This window comes from Neomonachus schauinslandi, chromosome 4, assembly GCF_002201575.2.
Source record: "Neomonachus schauinslandi chromosome 4, ASM220157v2, whole genome shotgun sequence".
NCBI classification, from domain to species: Eukaryota; Metazoa; Chordata; class Mammalia; order Carnivora; family Phocidae; genus Neomonachus; species Neomonachus schauinslandi.
This window is the reverse complement of record NC_058406.1, coordinates 25,048,492-25,065,066: the sequence shown is the minus strand read 5'-3', so window position 1 is coordinate 25,065,066 and position 16,575 is coordinate 25,048,492. Positions and strand designations below refer to the sequence as shown.

Genomic DNA, 16,575 nt, shown 5'->3' with positions numbered 1-16,575 from the left:
TACTTTGTTTTGGTTTTTGTCTGATGATAGATCTTGGTCATCTTTCCATATCGGTATTCAAAGACTTCTGCAATTCTTTTTGAAGCCTGCTTGTATTTTGGTGGATGGCTGTAATCCAGCCTTTTTAACCAGTTCCTTACTGTTTGGGTGTGCAGATTGCTATTTTCGGTGTCTTGCTATTACAATGTTTAGAAATGTTCCTTATATATTAGGACAAAAAGAAGTTGGTTATTTTACTGCCCCTGTTTTGGAGGGCTTGGTTTTTATTTATTATTATCCCAATGATGTTTCAGTCATTATAGTTTTATCATTCGCAGCCGAGCTCTGGTCTGGCTGACTAAAGACCTGATTTTGGTCTTAATTCTACTTCTTACCAGCTGAATGGCTTGGGAAACTCATTTAGCCTCTCTGATCACCACATTTCTCATCTGTAACCTGAACAGGAGCACACCTGGCCCTGTCTGCTGCAGGGGCCATCGTGAGGCACAAATGAGATAACAGATTGGAAGGTACTTTGAAAATCATAACGTGATACTCCTCTGTAAGCGGCTATCATCATTATCATTACCCTTGTCATTTTCATTAATGTGATAATGCTTGGAATGATGAGCTCTTCTTGCTCTGACATGTGAGTAACTATAAAATACAGTCTGTAGTTGGAATCGCTGATGTGATGGTGGATTTGCCAAGCCCTGAGGTGTTCAGCCAAACAATTCAGGATTCATTTATTAAGCAGCCATTATGTGCCAAATAGAGCCAGCTCTAGTACCAGCTTCTGTGCTAATTGCCAGGGTTATGAAGAGAATAGGTGATGGTCCCTGTCCTTTAGGAGTCCAGAATCCACTGGAAAGAAATACACTTATCCATCCTAGGAAGATAATGCCACACGTGCTATTATTCAGGAAATAAAAACAGAATTCTGCCAGACAGGAGGCAAAGTTCAGGAAACTTGCTCAAGAGAAGGTGGCATTAAAAAGTGTAGGAGTTTTTGCCATATGGGGACGGGAAGAAAGGGCTTTCTGACAGTGTAAAGTTCTGGGACAGATGTGCCCAGCTGTTACCCAAAAGACAGCTTCTTACATGAGGTAGACGTTTATCCTCCTTCCTGTAAAAGAAATCTAGAGATTGTCATCCAGAGATGATGAGGTCACCCCCAACCCCATCCCTGCTCCTCTTGTCTTTCTGCTATACCATGCTAAGACATGGCTCCCATCGTCACGGCTATCTCAGGATCCAAGATGGCGACTGGAGTTCCAGCCATCATGTCTAAGTTCAGACTGGGGGAAGGAGGAAAGAGGAATAAAGGGCCAATGAGCATTCTCTCAGCTGAGTCACTTTCTTTTAAGCAGCCTTTTTAGAAGTCCCACATTTATCCATTTAAGAGACATTTATTGAGTGCCTACCATGTACCAGGCACTGGACTAGAGCAGTAGATAAAACTGGATAACTCTCTCATGGAACCCACATTCTAGTGGAGGGAGATAGAAAAAAACTGAGTGGAGGGGGGAAAGATGGCGGAGGAGTAGGGGACCCTATTTCAACTGGTCCCCGGAATTGAGCTGGATATCTACCAGACCACTCTGAGCACCCACGAAACCAGCCTGAGATGTAAGAAGATCTGGATCTCTACAAACAGAATATCACAGGTGGTTGGTTGTGAGGTACGAAGCGGAGAGCCATGATTCTGCGGGCAGATATTGGAGGATAAACGGCAGCGGGAGGGAGCCTGGCCGTGGGGATCCTGCACCGCCGGTGAGTGACAGCCTCGCACGCTGCAGACGGGCACAGACTCGCAGACCGGTAGCCTTGGGAAGGGACTTTAGGGCAGCCCTGGGGTGGAAAACCAGACCTGTGGGGTCGCGCGCACGCGAACCGCAGCCCCCCCGACAGAAACCGGAGCAACGGTCACGTGCACACAAACTGCAGCCTCCGAGACGGAAACCCGGTGCGCCGGGGTCCCGCCGGTGAACTGCAACCTCTGGGGTGGAACAACCGAGCGGCAAGCGGCGGAGTCGCGCACGCGAACTGCAGTCCCTGGGTCGGAACCCCAAGCAGCGGAGTCGCGCACGTGCACGCGCACACGTGCAACCTGGGAGCGGCTGGTGGTTTTAGAAGCACAAAGGGCAGAGACGTGCCCCGACCTGGAGGCAGGACTGGGAGCACTGCAGAGGGGTGCACAACCCAGGCCGCTGCAGTTTATAGCAGCACGGACAGAAACAGAGACGGTGTGGCCTGGAGAGCTCACTGAAGAACAGACTGAGGTCTCTCTGCTCTGGAAACGGTCTCTTCTGCTCTGACTCGCGGAAGAGACGCGGAAAGCCGCCAAGGAAAGGCACCAGAGAACAAAAGCCCCAAAGACTGATTCCCACTGAGCCCATCCCCCGCCACAGGGGCGCAGGGCAACTCCGCCCAAACAGGGTTGCATGAGTAATAGCGCAGCAGGCCCCTCCCGCAGAAGACAGGCTGGGAAAACAAGAGGCCAGCAACCCTAAGGTCCCAAGAAAACAGGTGCATCTTGCTTGGGTTCTGGTCAATAATTTGGACTCTATACATTCCCTCAAACACCCATCAACAGAATGACTAGGAGGAGGAGCCCCCAAAACAGAAAAGACTCAGAGATTATGACTTATGCTGCAGATTTACAAATGGATGCAGATATAACCAAGATGTCGGAGATGGAATTCAAGCTAGCAATTGTGAAGACAATGGCTAGAATGGAGAAATCAATTAATGGCAACATAGAGTCTCTAAGGGCAGAAATAAAAGGGGAATTGGCAGAACTTAAAAATGCTATCAATGAGATCCAATCCAATCTAGATAATCTAACAGCTAGGGTAACTGAGATAGAGGAGAGAATAAGCGATCTGGAAGACAGTATAATAGATAAAAAGGGAAAAGAGGAGGCCAGGGAAAAACAACTCAGAATCCATGAAAATAGAATCAGAGAAATAAGTGACACCATGAGGTGTTCCAATGTCAGAATCATTGGAATCCTGGAGGGTGTGGAGAGAGAGAGAGGGCTAGAAGATGTATTTGAGCAAATCGTAGCTGAGAACTTCCCTAATCTGGGGAATGAAACAAACATTCGAGTCCTAGAGACAGAGAGGACCCCTCCTAAGATCAAGGAAAACAGGCCAACACCCCGGCATGTAATGGTAAAACTTGCAAATCTTAGAACCAAGGAAACCATCTTAAGGGCAGTTAGGGGGAAGAGATTCCTTACGTACAGAGGGAGGAACATCAGAATAATGTCAGACCTATCCACAGAGACCTGGCAAGCCAGAAAGGCCTGGCAAGACATATTCAGGATACTAAATGAGAAGAACATGCAGCCAAGAATACTTTACCCAGCAAGGCTTTCATTTAGAATGGATGGAGAGATGCAGAGCTTCCAAGACCGGCAGAAGTTGAAAGAATATGTGACCATTAAGCCGGCCCTGCAAGAAATATTAAGGGGGGTTCTATAAAAGGAGAAAGACCCCAAGAGTGATCTACAACAGAAATTTACAGGGACAATCTATAAAAACAATGTCTTCACAGGAAACATGATGACAATTAATTCATATCTTTCAATACTCACTCTATTGAATGGCCTAAACGCTCCCATAAAAGGGCACAGGGTTGCAGATTGGATAAAAAGACAGGACCCATCCATATGCTGTCTACAAGAGACTCATTTTGAACCTAAAGATACATCCAGACTGAAAGTGAAGGGATGGAGATCTATCTTCCATGCCAGCGGACCTCAAAAGAAAGCTGGGGTAGCAATTCTTATATCAGACAAATTAGATTTTAAACTAAAGTCTGTAATAAGAGACACAGAAGGACACTATATCATTCTTAAAGGGTCTATCCAACAAGAAGATCTAACAATTGTAAATATCTATGCCCCCAACATGGGAGCAGCCATCTACATAAGCCAACTATTAACCAAAATAAAGAGTCATATTGATAACAATACGTTAATTGTAGGAGACCTCAATACTCCACTCTCAGCAATGGACAGATCATCTAAGCAGAAAATCAACAAGGAAACAAGAGCTTTGAATGATACATTGGACCAGATGGACCTCATAGATATTTACAGAACATTCCACCCTAAAACAACAGAATACTCATTCTTCTCGAGCACACATGGAACTTTCTCCAGAATAGACCATATACTGGGTCACAAATCAGGTCTCAACTGATACCAAAAGATTGAGATTATTCCCTGCATATTCTCAGACCACAATGCTCTAAAACTGGAACTCAATCACAAGAAAAAATTTGGCAGAAATTCAAACACTTGGAAGCTAAAGACCACTCTGCTCAAGAATGTTTGGGTCAACCAAGACATCAAAGAAGAACTTAAACAATTCATGGAAATCAATGAGAACGAAAACACATCGGTCCAAAACCTATGGGATACTGCAAAGGCGGTCCTAAGGGGGAAATACATAGCCATCCAAGCCTCACTCAAAAAAAATAGAAAAATCCCGAATTCACCAACTAACTCTACACCTTAAAGAACTAGAGAAAAAGCAACAAACAACACCTAAGCCACGCATTAGAAGAGAAATAATTAAAATTAGAGCAGAAATCAATGAATTAGAAACCAGAAACACAGTAGATCAGATCAATGAAACTAGAAGTTGGTTCTTTGAAAGAATTAATAAGATTGATAAACCACTGGCCAGACTTATCCAAAAGAAGAGAGAAAGGACCCAAATTAATAAAATTATGAATGAAAGGGGAGAGATCACGACCAACACCAAGGAAATAGAAACAATTATTAGAAATTATTATCAACAACCATATGCCAATAAACTGAGCAATCTGGATGAAATGGAGGCCTTCCTGGAAACCTATAAGCTGCCAAGACTGAAACAGGAAGAAATTGACAACCTGAATAGCCAATAACCAGTAACGAGATTGAAGCAGTGATCAAAAACCTCCCAAAAAACAAGAGTCCAGGGCCTGATGGATTCCCTGGGGAATTCTACCAAACATTCAAAGAGGAAATAATACCTATTCTACTGAAGCTGTTTCAAAAAATAGAAACAGAAGGAAAACTTCCAAACTCATTCTATGAGGCCAGCATTACCTTAATCCCCAAACCAGGCAAAGACCCCATCAAAAAGGAGAATTTCAGACCGATATCCCTGATGAATATGGATTCCAAAATCCTCAACAAAATCCTAGCTAATAGGATCCAACAATACATTAGAAGGATCATCCACCACGACCAAGTGGGATTTATCCCCGGGATGCAAGGGTGGTTCAACATTCACAAATCAATCAATGTGATAGAACACATTAATAAGAGGAGGGAGAAGAACCATATGGTCCTCTCAATTGATGCAGAAAAAGCATTTGACAAAATACAACATCCTTTCCTGATTAAAACTCTTCAGAATATAGGGATAGAGGGAACATTCTTCAAGTTCATAAAATCCATCTATGAAAAACCCACAGCGAATATCATCCTCAGTGGGGAAAAGCTGAGAGCCTTTCCCTTAAGATCAGGAACACGTCAAGGGTGCCCATTCTCACCACTGTTGTTCAACATAGTACTAGAAGTCCTAGCAACAGCAATCACACAACAAAAAGAAATAAAAGGTATTCAAATTGGCAAAGAAGAAGTCGAACTCTCTTTCGCAGACGACATGATACTTTATGTGGAAAACCCAAAAGACTCCACCCCCAAATTACTAGAACTCATCCAGCAATTTAGTAATGTGGCAGGATACAAAATCAATGCACAGAAATCAGTTGCTTTCTTACACACTAACAACGCAACTGTTGAAAGAGAAATTAAAGAAACGATTCCATTTACAATAGCACCAAAAGCCATAAGATACCTCGGAATAAACCTAACCAAAGAGGTAAAGGATCTATACTCTAGGAACTACAAAACACTCATGAAAGAAATTGAAAAAGAGGGGCGCCTGGGTGGCTCAGATGGTTAAGCATCTGCCTTCAGCTCAGGTCATGATCCCAGGGTCCTGGGATTGAGTCCCACATCGGGCTCCCGGCTCAGCGGGGAGCCTGCTTCTCCCTCTGACCCTCTCCCCTCTCATGCTGTTTCTCTCTCGCTCGCTCTCTAAAAAATAAATAAAATCTTTAATAAAAAAAAAAAGAAATTGAAGAAGACACAAAAAGATGGAAAAATAGTCTATGCTCATGGATCGGAAGAATAAACATTGTTAAAATGTCTATGCTACCCAGAGCAATCTATACCTTCAATGCCATCCCGATCAAAATTCCAATGACATTTTTCAAAGTGCTGGAACAAACAATCCTAAAATTTGTATGGAATCAGAAAAGACCGCGAATCGCCAAGGAGATGTTGAAAAAGAAAAACAAAGCTGGGGGCATCACGTTGCCCGATTTCAAGCTATATTACAAAGCAGTGATCACCAAGACAGCATGGTACTGGCACAAAAACAGACATACAGACCAATGGAACAGAATAGAGAACCCAGATATGGACCCTCAACTCTATGGTCAAATAATCTTTGACAAAGCAGGAAAAAACATGCAATGGAAAAAAGTCTCTTCAATAAATGATGCTGGGAAAATTGGACAGCCACATGCAGAAGAATGAAACTCGACCATTCTCTAACACCACTCACAAAGATAAACTCAAAGTGGATGAAAGACCTCAATGTGAGACAGGAATCCATCAAAATCCTAGAGGAGAACATAGGCAGTAACCTCTTTGACATCGGCCACAGCAACTTCTTTCAAGAGACATCTCCAAAAGCTAGTGAAACAAAAGCAAAAATGAACTTTTGGGACTTCATCAAGATAAAAAGCTTCTGCACAGCAAAGGAAACAGTCAACAAAACAAAGAGGCAACCCACAGAATGGGAGAAGATATTTGCAAATGACACTACAGATAAAGGGCTGGTATCCAAAATCTATAAAGAACTTCTCAAACTCAACACCCAAAAAACAAATAAGTCAAAAAGTGGGCAGAAGAGATGAACAGACACTTCTCTGAAGAAGACATACAAATGGCTAACAGACACATGAAAAAATGTTCATCATCATTAGCCATCAGGGAAATCCAAATCAAAACCACACTGAGATACCACCTTACACCAGTTAGAATGGCAAAAATGGACAGGGAAAGAAACAACAAATGTTGGAGAGTTTGTGGAGAAAGGGGAACCCTCTTACACTGTTGGTGGGAATGCAAGTTGGTACAGCCACTTTGGAAAACAGTGTGGAGGTTCCTCAAAAATTTGAAAATAGAGCTACCCTATGACCCACCAATTGCACTACTGGGTATTTACCCCAAAGACACAGATGTAGTGAAAAGAAGGGCCATATGCACCCCAATGTTCATAGCAGCAATGTCTGCAATAGCCAAACTGTGGAAAGAGCCGAGATGCCCTTCAACAGATGAATGGATAAAGAAGATGTGGTCCATATATACAATGGAGTATTACTCAGCCATCAGAAAAGATGAATACCCAACTTTTACATCAACATGGATGGGACTGGAGGAGATTATGCTAAGTGAAATAAGTCAAGCAGAGAAAGTCAATTATCATATGGTTTCACTTATTTGTGGAACATAAGGAATAACATGGAGGACATTAAGAGAAGGAAGGGAAAAATGGGCGGGGGGAATTGGAGGGAGAGATGAAGCATGAGAGACTAGAGACCTGAGAAACAAACAGGGTTTTAGAGGGGAGGGGGGAGGGGGGATTGGTTAGCCCGGTGATGGGTATTAAGGAGGGCACGTACTGCATGGCGCACTGGGTGTTATACGAAAACAATGGATCGTGGATCACTACATCAAAAACTAATGATGTATTGTATGGTGACTAACATAACATAATAAAATTTTTTTAAAAAAGAAGAAAAAAACTGGGTAAATATATAGTACATGAGATAATATTGATGCCAGTGCAGAGAAACAAAGCAGAAAAAGGTGACTGGGAGTGCTGGGGAGAGGAATATCAAAAATTTAAATAGCTGGTCAAGGAAGTGTCTCTAAGAAAGACACACTGTGTTAAATCCTGAAAGAGATGAGAGAGAGAGCCATGCATATAGAGGAACATTCCATGCACAGAGGCCAATGTGGTTGGAGCAAAGTTAGCAAAGGAATGATAGGAGTTGAGATCAAGATCGTAGAGGGGTAGGGATTGGGGATAGAAGGTGCAGGGCCTGTAGGCCTGTAAGGATTTGGGCTTTTACTCTGAGACAGGAGACTCTCTGATTTGACTGTGTTTATATCTCTTTGGCCCAATGTAGCTGCTTAGAAGCTGGAAGGTATGGATTTTAGCTGGTGCCTTGCTACTCTGAATAAAATCTGGTTTCTATTATTTAAGGATGAAGAGGGGAAATGGTTATTGGGGGCCACAGCTAGTTCTGCTCCTTATGAGCTATGTCAACTTAGTCCTAAGTTACCTAATTTCTTGGAACATCAAATTAGGTTTGACCTGCTGTCATTTGTAAAAAGAACAGATGAAATATAAGATGGTGACAGTTCCCTGTGTCTCTGTTATTCTCAGATGGGTCACCCAGTGGCCAGTTGTATTCTGGCCAGAGCCAATGGGCTTCAGGAGAAGACAGATTTGATGAGGGGGTGAAGGCGACACACCACAGAGCACACAAGGAAACCACTGAAGGGTCTTCTGCTAGATGAGGGACCATTTTCTGGGTCCCACCTGAATTTAAATGCAATAGCATATCCAGGACTACTCCACCCTTAGCTATAGACATAGACAAAGAGCAGGGCCATCATAAGGGCTCCAATGCAAGAGTGGCCAGACTTGGCAGGACCATGGATTCTCAGAGCCCATCCCATCAGTCACTGGGCTGACTGGCAGCTGAGTAACACCCACCCCCCCCAAACAGCAGCTGCCTCAGATGGACAGCCCAAAAGATGCCCAGGTGACAAGGACAGCCTCAGCAAAATTCCTTGGCTATTCATCCCTGAACTCTGATCCCTTCTATTCTGGCTCTTTCTGACTTAAATCTGCTATTTGAACTTGTGAGTCCTCCTGCAAGAGCTGCCGGCACCTTTTTGTGAGCCCTGATCTCCAGACCTCCCTGTAGTGTAGCCTCCAGGAGTCCAATGGAACCCTGATACCCAGTGGCATGTCCCTGACCCTGCCCAGCCTCAGCTGTGTCCTGACACTGCCCAGCCATGACGACACCAGTGGTCTTTGGACAAGGAGGATGAGGAAAAGCAGCAATGGATGCAAGTGAACATTGGCTCTCAGAGCTGCTCAGGATTTCCAGATAATGGTGAGGGAGGCTGCGGAGTGCCCTTCTCCAGAGATGTGGGGCCCTGACTAGTGCTCTTCAGTTGCTCAGGCGGCACCAAGTTCGCTCTCGTCCAGCACAGAGGGACAGAGTGGATGCCTGTTAGGTACCTTATGGGATGCCTAATTGGGAAGACATATATGCAATGAAAATCAAGTGGAAAAATACTACTGTTTTAATAAACTAGCAAGCACCCAATAGCCCAGTGCATAGCCCTGGAAAACTGTTTAACCCTAGAAAGTCCAGAGCTTGAAGTGGGGTTTCACACTTCCTTCCTAAATCTAAGTATTGGTACCCATGCCCTCAGAAGTACCTGCCAGGTATGGATATGACAGCAGGCAGCCTCCCTTGGAGAGGAGTGAGTCAAGGCATGACAAAGGGCCCCCAACATTTAGCTGCTACTTGCTCCTTTGTGGGTCAGGGCAAGAATGTGGGAGAAGAAGGAAAATTTCATCCTCCGAGATGACCTCCAACCCTAGATTTACAGAAGTTTTCAGACCTGAAGGGAGCAGGACCACCAGTCCCAAATCCCCATATGCTCTGTGGCTAATTCGAGTCAAGGTCTTCTCTTGGGTGCTGCACCATGGACTGGAGCCACTAATGAGTCCTCTGCGTGTGTGGTGTGTGTGTGTGTGTTTCTTTTTTCCAGAAAACCCACGGGAGTCATGTTTTGATCCTGGTTCCATCAAGAATGGCACACGAGTGGGGTCCGACCTGAAGCTGGGCTCCTCCATCACCTACTACTGCCACGGGGGCTATGAGGTTGAGGGCGCCTCTACCCTCAGCTGTGTCCTGGGGCCTGATGGGAAGCCTGCGTGGAACAACCCCCGACCAGTGTGCACAGGTGACGGAGCAGGGACAGGAAGGGGCAGAAGGGAGTGAGGGCATGCCAGCAGCGGAGGGGGCTGTTGGCTGGGGGGAGGGACATGGCCCTCGGAGCGGGCTCCTTGTGTTCACTGTGAATGAGAGAGGCTGGAAATTCACCAGGTGTACTGTCCCTATCAACGTGTCCTCGCTCTCAGATCACATAGTGTTCCTAGCCCCACTCAGAGGTCCTCCACAGGGGCCTCCACACATGCCGCCAGCTCGTATGAGGGAGATGGGAGTTTTAAGGTGACCTGGGCTTATTCCTGAGCCTAGGAAGTCACTGAGAGGTCAGGTTTGTAAAACTAAGGCCAGCGGGGTCTGGCTCAGCCACAGGGCCCTGGCAAGAGGCATGGGATAGAGTGTCAGAACTTCAAGAGCATGGTGGCCATCCAAGTTGGAAAGCAAGGAGGCCCCTTTTCCCAGGGGAGAGGGGCTGGCTCTCCGGGCCACCCTTTGTGGAACTGGGCACCTTGGATGGGAACAGGTGGCTGGGTTGCATGGGCCAGACGCTCCCAGTGGGGCTACTCTGGGACTTTCAGCTCTCTACTCATGCGACACTAACTGCCTCAGGGAGACTTCAGCCATGGGGCAGAAGATATAAGATGGTGACACAGCCTCTAGGGATGGATGCTAGTGTTATTAGTTAGAGGGCAAGATCTGACCTGTGGCCTGGAGGGCCTTGGGTGGCATCAGGGTGGGTTTCGGGCCACATGCCAGCCCAGGGATGTCCTCAGAACTCCCCTCCTCCACGCTAGTGGCTGCAAACCTCAGGGCAGCCCCACCAGGGCCAGTGGTTCAGGCTGGGGGTGGGCAGAACAGAGGATGACTGTTGATGAGAGGTCTACAAGGTCACCTGGCCCTCTCTGTGATTTCTCTTTCAGCCCCCTGTGGGGGACAGTATGTGGGTTCAGATGGAGTGGTCTTGTCCCCCAACTACCCCCAGAATTACACCAGTGGACAGATCTGCCTCTATTTTGTCACCGTGCCCAAGGACTATGGTATGGAGGTGTTGCATGTCTGTTTGTATGTTTTCTGACCTCTTTCAGGGCCTCTGGCCCTTCTCAGTTGTGTCCCAATCCCACTCTCAGTTGTATGCACTCCCATTGTAGGAACAGGCAGTCTCCTATACAGGACACCTGGGGGCAGATGCCATGAAGTGGAAGTAGGATACTCTGTAGGCACGCTCCTGACACATGTGGGAGGAGGGGCCCTGGTGAGGCCAGCAGAATCAGGGGATGCAGCTGGGGAGGAACTAGCCAGGACAGAGGGAAGGCCGGGACACTGGAGGCTAGCCAGCACAGCCTAAGTCTCAATAGAGGGGCTGCAGTTCCAGGCTGATTGGGAGCCCAAGAGAGGGCAGCCAAAAGGCAGGAAGAAGGAAGGAGTGGGACAGAGCTGGGAACCACCATGTTCCAATATTCCATCTGAGACTGGGAGCCTGGTCCAGCAACTATAGGTAGGGCCAACAAGAAAAGTGAGGAGCAGGCCAGTGTCCTGAGACAGCAGAAAAACCTCCAGATTCTAAGAGACGCAGCCAAGAAGAAGCCAGGCTTGTCACCTGATTGGCAGTAGGGACATTGAGGAGTCCTGTCATCCCTGGAGGATTCAGGAAGTTCTAAGGGGCAACCAGGCTGGTTGTACCTGGGCAATCAATCAGGTGACCCACCTGGATGCTTTCTCCCTGGATCTCCTCTTTGTAGGACGAGTAACAACTATTTCTAAGCAGGATTGGTGTTGGGTGGGGTAAAGGGCATTGATACACCCTGACCATCTAGGAGAGGGACGGATGGGGCAGCCTGCAGAGAGCTGGCCGCTGATTCCTGAGATAGGATGGCATGCGTGTAGGGCAAGGCCTGATGTCACCAAACATTTATGAAGCATCTCTCAGGGACCACGCACTCTGCCACAGACATGAGCTTGACATGCTCCCTGCCCTCTGTGAACTCCCACTCTCATCTTAACCTACAGCTCCAGCCATCTTGAACCACTCCCACCCCAGCCCCTGTACACTTAGGTGCGTGGGCACACGCTCCCCAACCTACTTAAGTAGCAGGAGTTTTTGACCTGCAGGGTCACCGTTAGCAAAGTCCTAAAAGGTTGTCCAATCCAATCTGCCACACAGAGGAGAATCCTCGATAAGTGGTGTGCAGTTTGTGCTTGGATTCCTCCCATAATAAAGAGCTGGGGCCTTTAAAAGAACCAACCCCAAGGCTGGTCAGTTTCATTGCGCTGAAACCTGCAAGCAGAGAGCTGGTTGGAGGAAGGGCAGTGATCTGTCCCAAGTATCTTCTCTTTGCCAAGGATGCTGAACCCGGGGATTAGGGGCAGATTTTTGCCTCTGGGTCTGCAGTATTTGTCCTCCAGCTCAAGTCTCAGCTCTGACATCCTCTTCCAATGATCTTCCTTTGATCCCCTACCTAAAGTGACCTGCCTCATCCATGGTTTTCCCATTTCCTCCAGGGCTTAATTTTAACACTATCTGAAATTATCTTGCTTATCTCTTTGCTTAAGTGGGGTGTTTTTCCCCCTTTATTGACTTACGAATCAGAGGGGCTTTCCTCAGCCACCCCCTCTCTGCCAGTCACTGCTGGAGGGGCTGTGTCACTGACCCCACGGCGGGCACAGCTCCAGTTCAGCTATCTGCAAGACCTTGGTTCAGTCTGCCTGCACCAGCCTCCCAGTTTGCCAGGTGCATCTGAGGGCAAGAACCGGGGGAGGAGAGAAAGGAGCAGAGGTCAGAGGGGTGGGAGGAGGAGCTGGAGGGAGAGCACATTTTGGAGCCCTGAAAATGGGTGCCGAGTTAGGTGAACAGGATGGGAAACATTCCTGCTTTCACAGGGTGTGCATTCTAGTGGGTACCTGGCACACAGTAGGTGCTTAATAAATGCCATTTTGCCTCTTCCTTTGGCTTGGCCAGAGGGAAATGAGCTAAAGATGTTTGCCCATTCCTTAGACAGTTGCTCCTTCCCCAGGAGCAGCTGCTACTCACCACCCTTATTCCTCTTAACTGTGGGGGATCTTGTATCAGAGCTATCCTGGTCAGCTGAATTTTTGAAGAAAAAATAAAGGAAAATACAGGGTCCTGAGATCACATGGAAAATGGGGGATGTTGCCAAAAGCCCTCCCATGTCCATGAGTAGCTGCTGCCGCTGCTATCTGAGAAGGGAATAGGCTTAGCTCAGCTCCACTTCCACCAACCCCGACCACTGAGTTCAGTCTTCAATGTTACCTTTACCGGTGAGGGAGAATGCTAGCCAGCCCTCTCCACCTCCCCACAACCCTGTGCCTGGTGTCTGGCCAGTGTGCTGATCAGCCGGTAGAAAGCCTCAGCAAGCAGTTAGCCCCAGGGACCAACAACTTCCTCCAAGGCTTCCCTGCTCCCAGCCTGCAGCCCCCACACCTCCAGTCCTTGCCCCCAGCATGGCGGCCAATATTCCATGCTGAGGTCTCCATGTCTCCTCCACAGTGGTGTTTGGACAGTTCGCCTTCTTCCACACGGCCCTCAACGACGTGGTAGAGGTGCATGATGGCCACAGCCAGCACTCCCGGCTCCTCAGCTCCCTCTCGGGCTCCCACACAGGTACCCAGGGCTCAGCCGGCATTGGGAATGGTGGTGGGCTGAGGGTATGGTGGGCCAGCTGAAAAGAAAGAGGCCCTATAAGCCTGGCCACAGATTTTGAGATATGCCAAAATTCCAGTCATCCCTGCAGAAAGTTCTTGCCACTTTGTTCACCACCAATAAATAAGAGGGCATGTTTTATTCTCACAAAAACTAGCTAATTAAGGAACCAAAACATCATCAGTTTGAAAAGTGAAAATGGTATCTCATTTCTTAATTTGCCTTTTTTTTATTACTAGTTGAGTTAAACTTTTCATAATGTAATTATTGGCCCATGCATTTTTTATCTGTGAATTTAATTGTGAATTGCTGTTGATTTTTCTGTCAGCATTTATCTTATTGATTTAAGAGAGCTCCATATTATTACAAGCTATACATATCATGTACCATAAAAACTTCATGTCCATATTATATGCTATAAAAAGCCTTCCCTTACACTTTATCGTTTGCCATTTAATTTTCTTCAGGGTGTGTTTTAATGTCAGAAAATTTAAATTTCCCATGATATCAGATCTATCAATGCTTTCTTTTATAGTTTTCTCCTTTACTTTTATGCTGATTAAGTAAATATTCTGTGTTTTCTTTCACTTCTTTACAGTTTGTTTTGCTTTAATACCTTTGGAATTTATTTTGAGTTGTTATTTGTTTTAGGGAATCTAACCATATTCTTTCAAATTTAGTTAATCAGTTGTCCTAACAGAATTTTCAAAATGCCAGATTTACATCTATTAAATTTTTATGAAGTTAAGGATATGTTTCTAGAATTTTTATCCATGTCTTTAAGTATCTGTTTATTTTTGTATCAGTGTCAAAAAGTTTTTTTACATTTTTCATAATGTAAGATTATGAAAATGTTTAATATTATGATCATTTTAAACATAGGGTACTATAAGTCCCCAAACTCATTCTTTCTTTTGAATTTTTTATTGGCTGTTCTTGTTGATTTTTGCCTCCAAATAACTTCTTAGAAATACCTTGTCAAGTTAAAAAAATTCGCATCAGAGTTTTCATTGAACTTCCTTTAAACTTATTGATTCATTGAAGGAGAACTCACATCTTTATGATAGTCACCCTTCTTCCCTTCCAGGAACATGGTATGTCTCTCCATTGACCTATCTTTTGTAACCTTGGGGACGGGGCTCTAATTTTCACTTTGGCTGTATTCGTTTTTTGTTAACTTCCCTCCTAGATATTTCATGGCAATTTTTGTTGTTTTTGTTGCTGCTGTAAACGGGTCTCCCCTTCCCTCCATTATATTTTCTAGCTGGTCTCTGCTACTATAGTAGAAGACTGGTATTTTTGGTATAGTCATTTTGTAAAGTCAATGAACCCTCTGTAATAAAGGTAACACTACCGACTGATTTCTCCCAGGCCCTTAAGGCAAGAAGCAATATCTTCTGCAAATAAATATGTCTCATTATTTAATCTCTTCCTTTTTAGTGTTTTTTCTTTTATTTTCTTCCATGGTTATTGGTCTATTCAAGCATCTTACCTCAATATCAGTGTGGATACTTTATATTTTAGTAAAAAGCCCATTTTGTAATTATTTTAAATTCAGCAGCATAGGTTATATCATCGACTCTAATGCTGTTGAATCTCCTCTGTGTTAGCAGTTATAGCCCCTGCCTTTGCACGCCGAGGGCTATATTCCTAGTGCCCCTCTTTTCCCATCAGGACCAGAGGTTTGGTGTTGTTTTGTTGCATTTCTTACTGCTTCTACTTCTCAATTCTTCTGTGGACTTTGTTATTTTTTAATTAATTAACTTCTGGGTTTATTTCATAATGTCTCTTCTCCTGTTTTTCTTCAGTTTATGTTGTTCTTCTTGTGCTAACTCCTTGAACTAAGAGCTTTGTTCATTATTTTCCCTGTGTAATGAAGAGCATGTGGATAGTAGTACACTCCCCTCTAAGCATACTTTGGGCTTCATGCTATGAGCATTGATGTGTACTATTGTCCTCCTTGTTACTTTCTAGATAATCTGTCATCATGTTTTCCTCTTTTTGCCTGAGTCCTTTAAGGCTGCCTCTTCTTTTCCTCCAGGAACTTGGATTTTGTTCTGTTACATTTAAACATTTGTGTTAATTTCTCATTTTATTGCCACATGGTGAGAGAATATAGCCTGTACCATTTCCGCTCTGGGGATGAAATGAGATCTGCTCAGTAGCCGAAGACATTTTTTTTTTAATTCCTTAAGTATCTCAGAAGAGAGTGTGTGCTCTGCAGGATTGAGAGGCCACAGAGAGATGGGGAGCTCAGGCCCAGCACTCACTGCCTGGCCCTTAATCTCAGCCCTCCCCCCTGCCAGCTAGGTGCCTGTGGGGGCTGGAGCTTGACCCCTCTGAGCTGCAGTTCCCTCAGCGTAAAATGCAGAGAGGAAAACCTTTGCCTCCTAGAGCTGTTGTTAGGGTTAAATTAGCTTTGTAATAGCCATTAGACCAATCTTACTCAATTTTATTATTCAATTCCATTCTATCAGTAGTTCTCAATGAAATGAGTTTTTTATATCAACACCCCACAAACGCACACCCAGCCAGGAGTGTAATTCAGGATCTCTTGGGGTAGGATGCTTTTTCAAAATCTCTTGATTTTCAAGATAGAGATATAAGTTTAGCTATAGATATAGAAGTATAGATATAGGCAGAGAGAGAGAGATTTATTTAGAACCTGTATATGTAAATGTGGATATAGATACAGGTACAGATATAGATGTAAAGGACCAATGGATAGAAAGAAATAGGTATAGATGGATGGATGGATAGATAGGTAGGTAGGTAGATAGATAGATAGATAGATAGATAGATAGATAGATAGATAGATAGAT

The 16,575-nt window shown here is 45.1% G+C and overlaps 1 protein-coding gene across 1 annotated transcript in view; it reads left to right on the top strand.

Annotated features, from left to right (window-relative positions):
- The window catches only part of CSMD2 (CUB and Sushi multiple domains 2), a 621,951-nt gene that overhangs the window by 463,943 nt on the left and 141,433 nt on the right, over positions 1-16,575 (top strand). Inside the window, exons 30-32 of the mRNA XM_044913827.1 lie at positions 9,917-10,111; positions 11,016-11,132; positions 13,601-13,714. Coding sequence (XP_044769762.1) covers positions 9,917-10,111; positions 11,016-11,132; positions 13,601-13,714 — 426 coding nt within the window. The remainder of the gene's footprint in view (positions 1-9,916; positions 10,112-11,015; positions 11,133-13,600; positions 13,715-16,575) is intronic.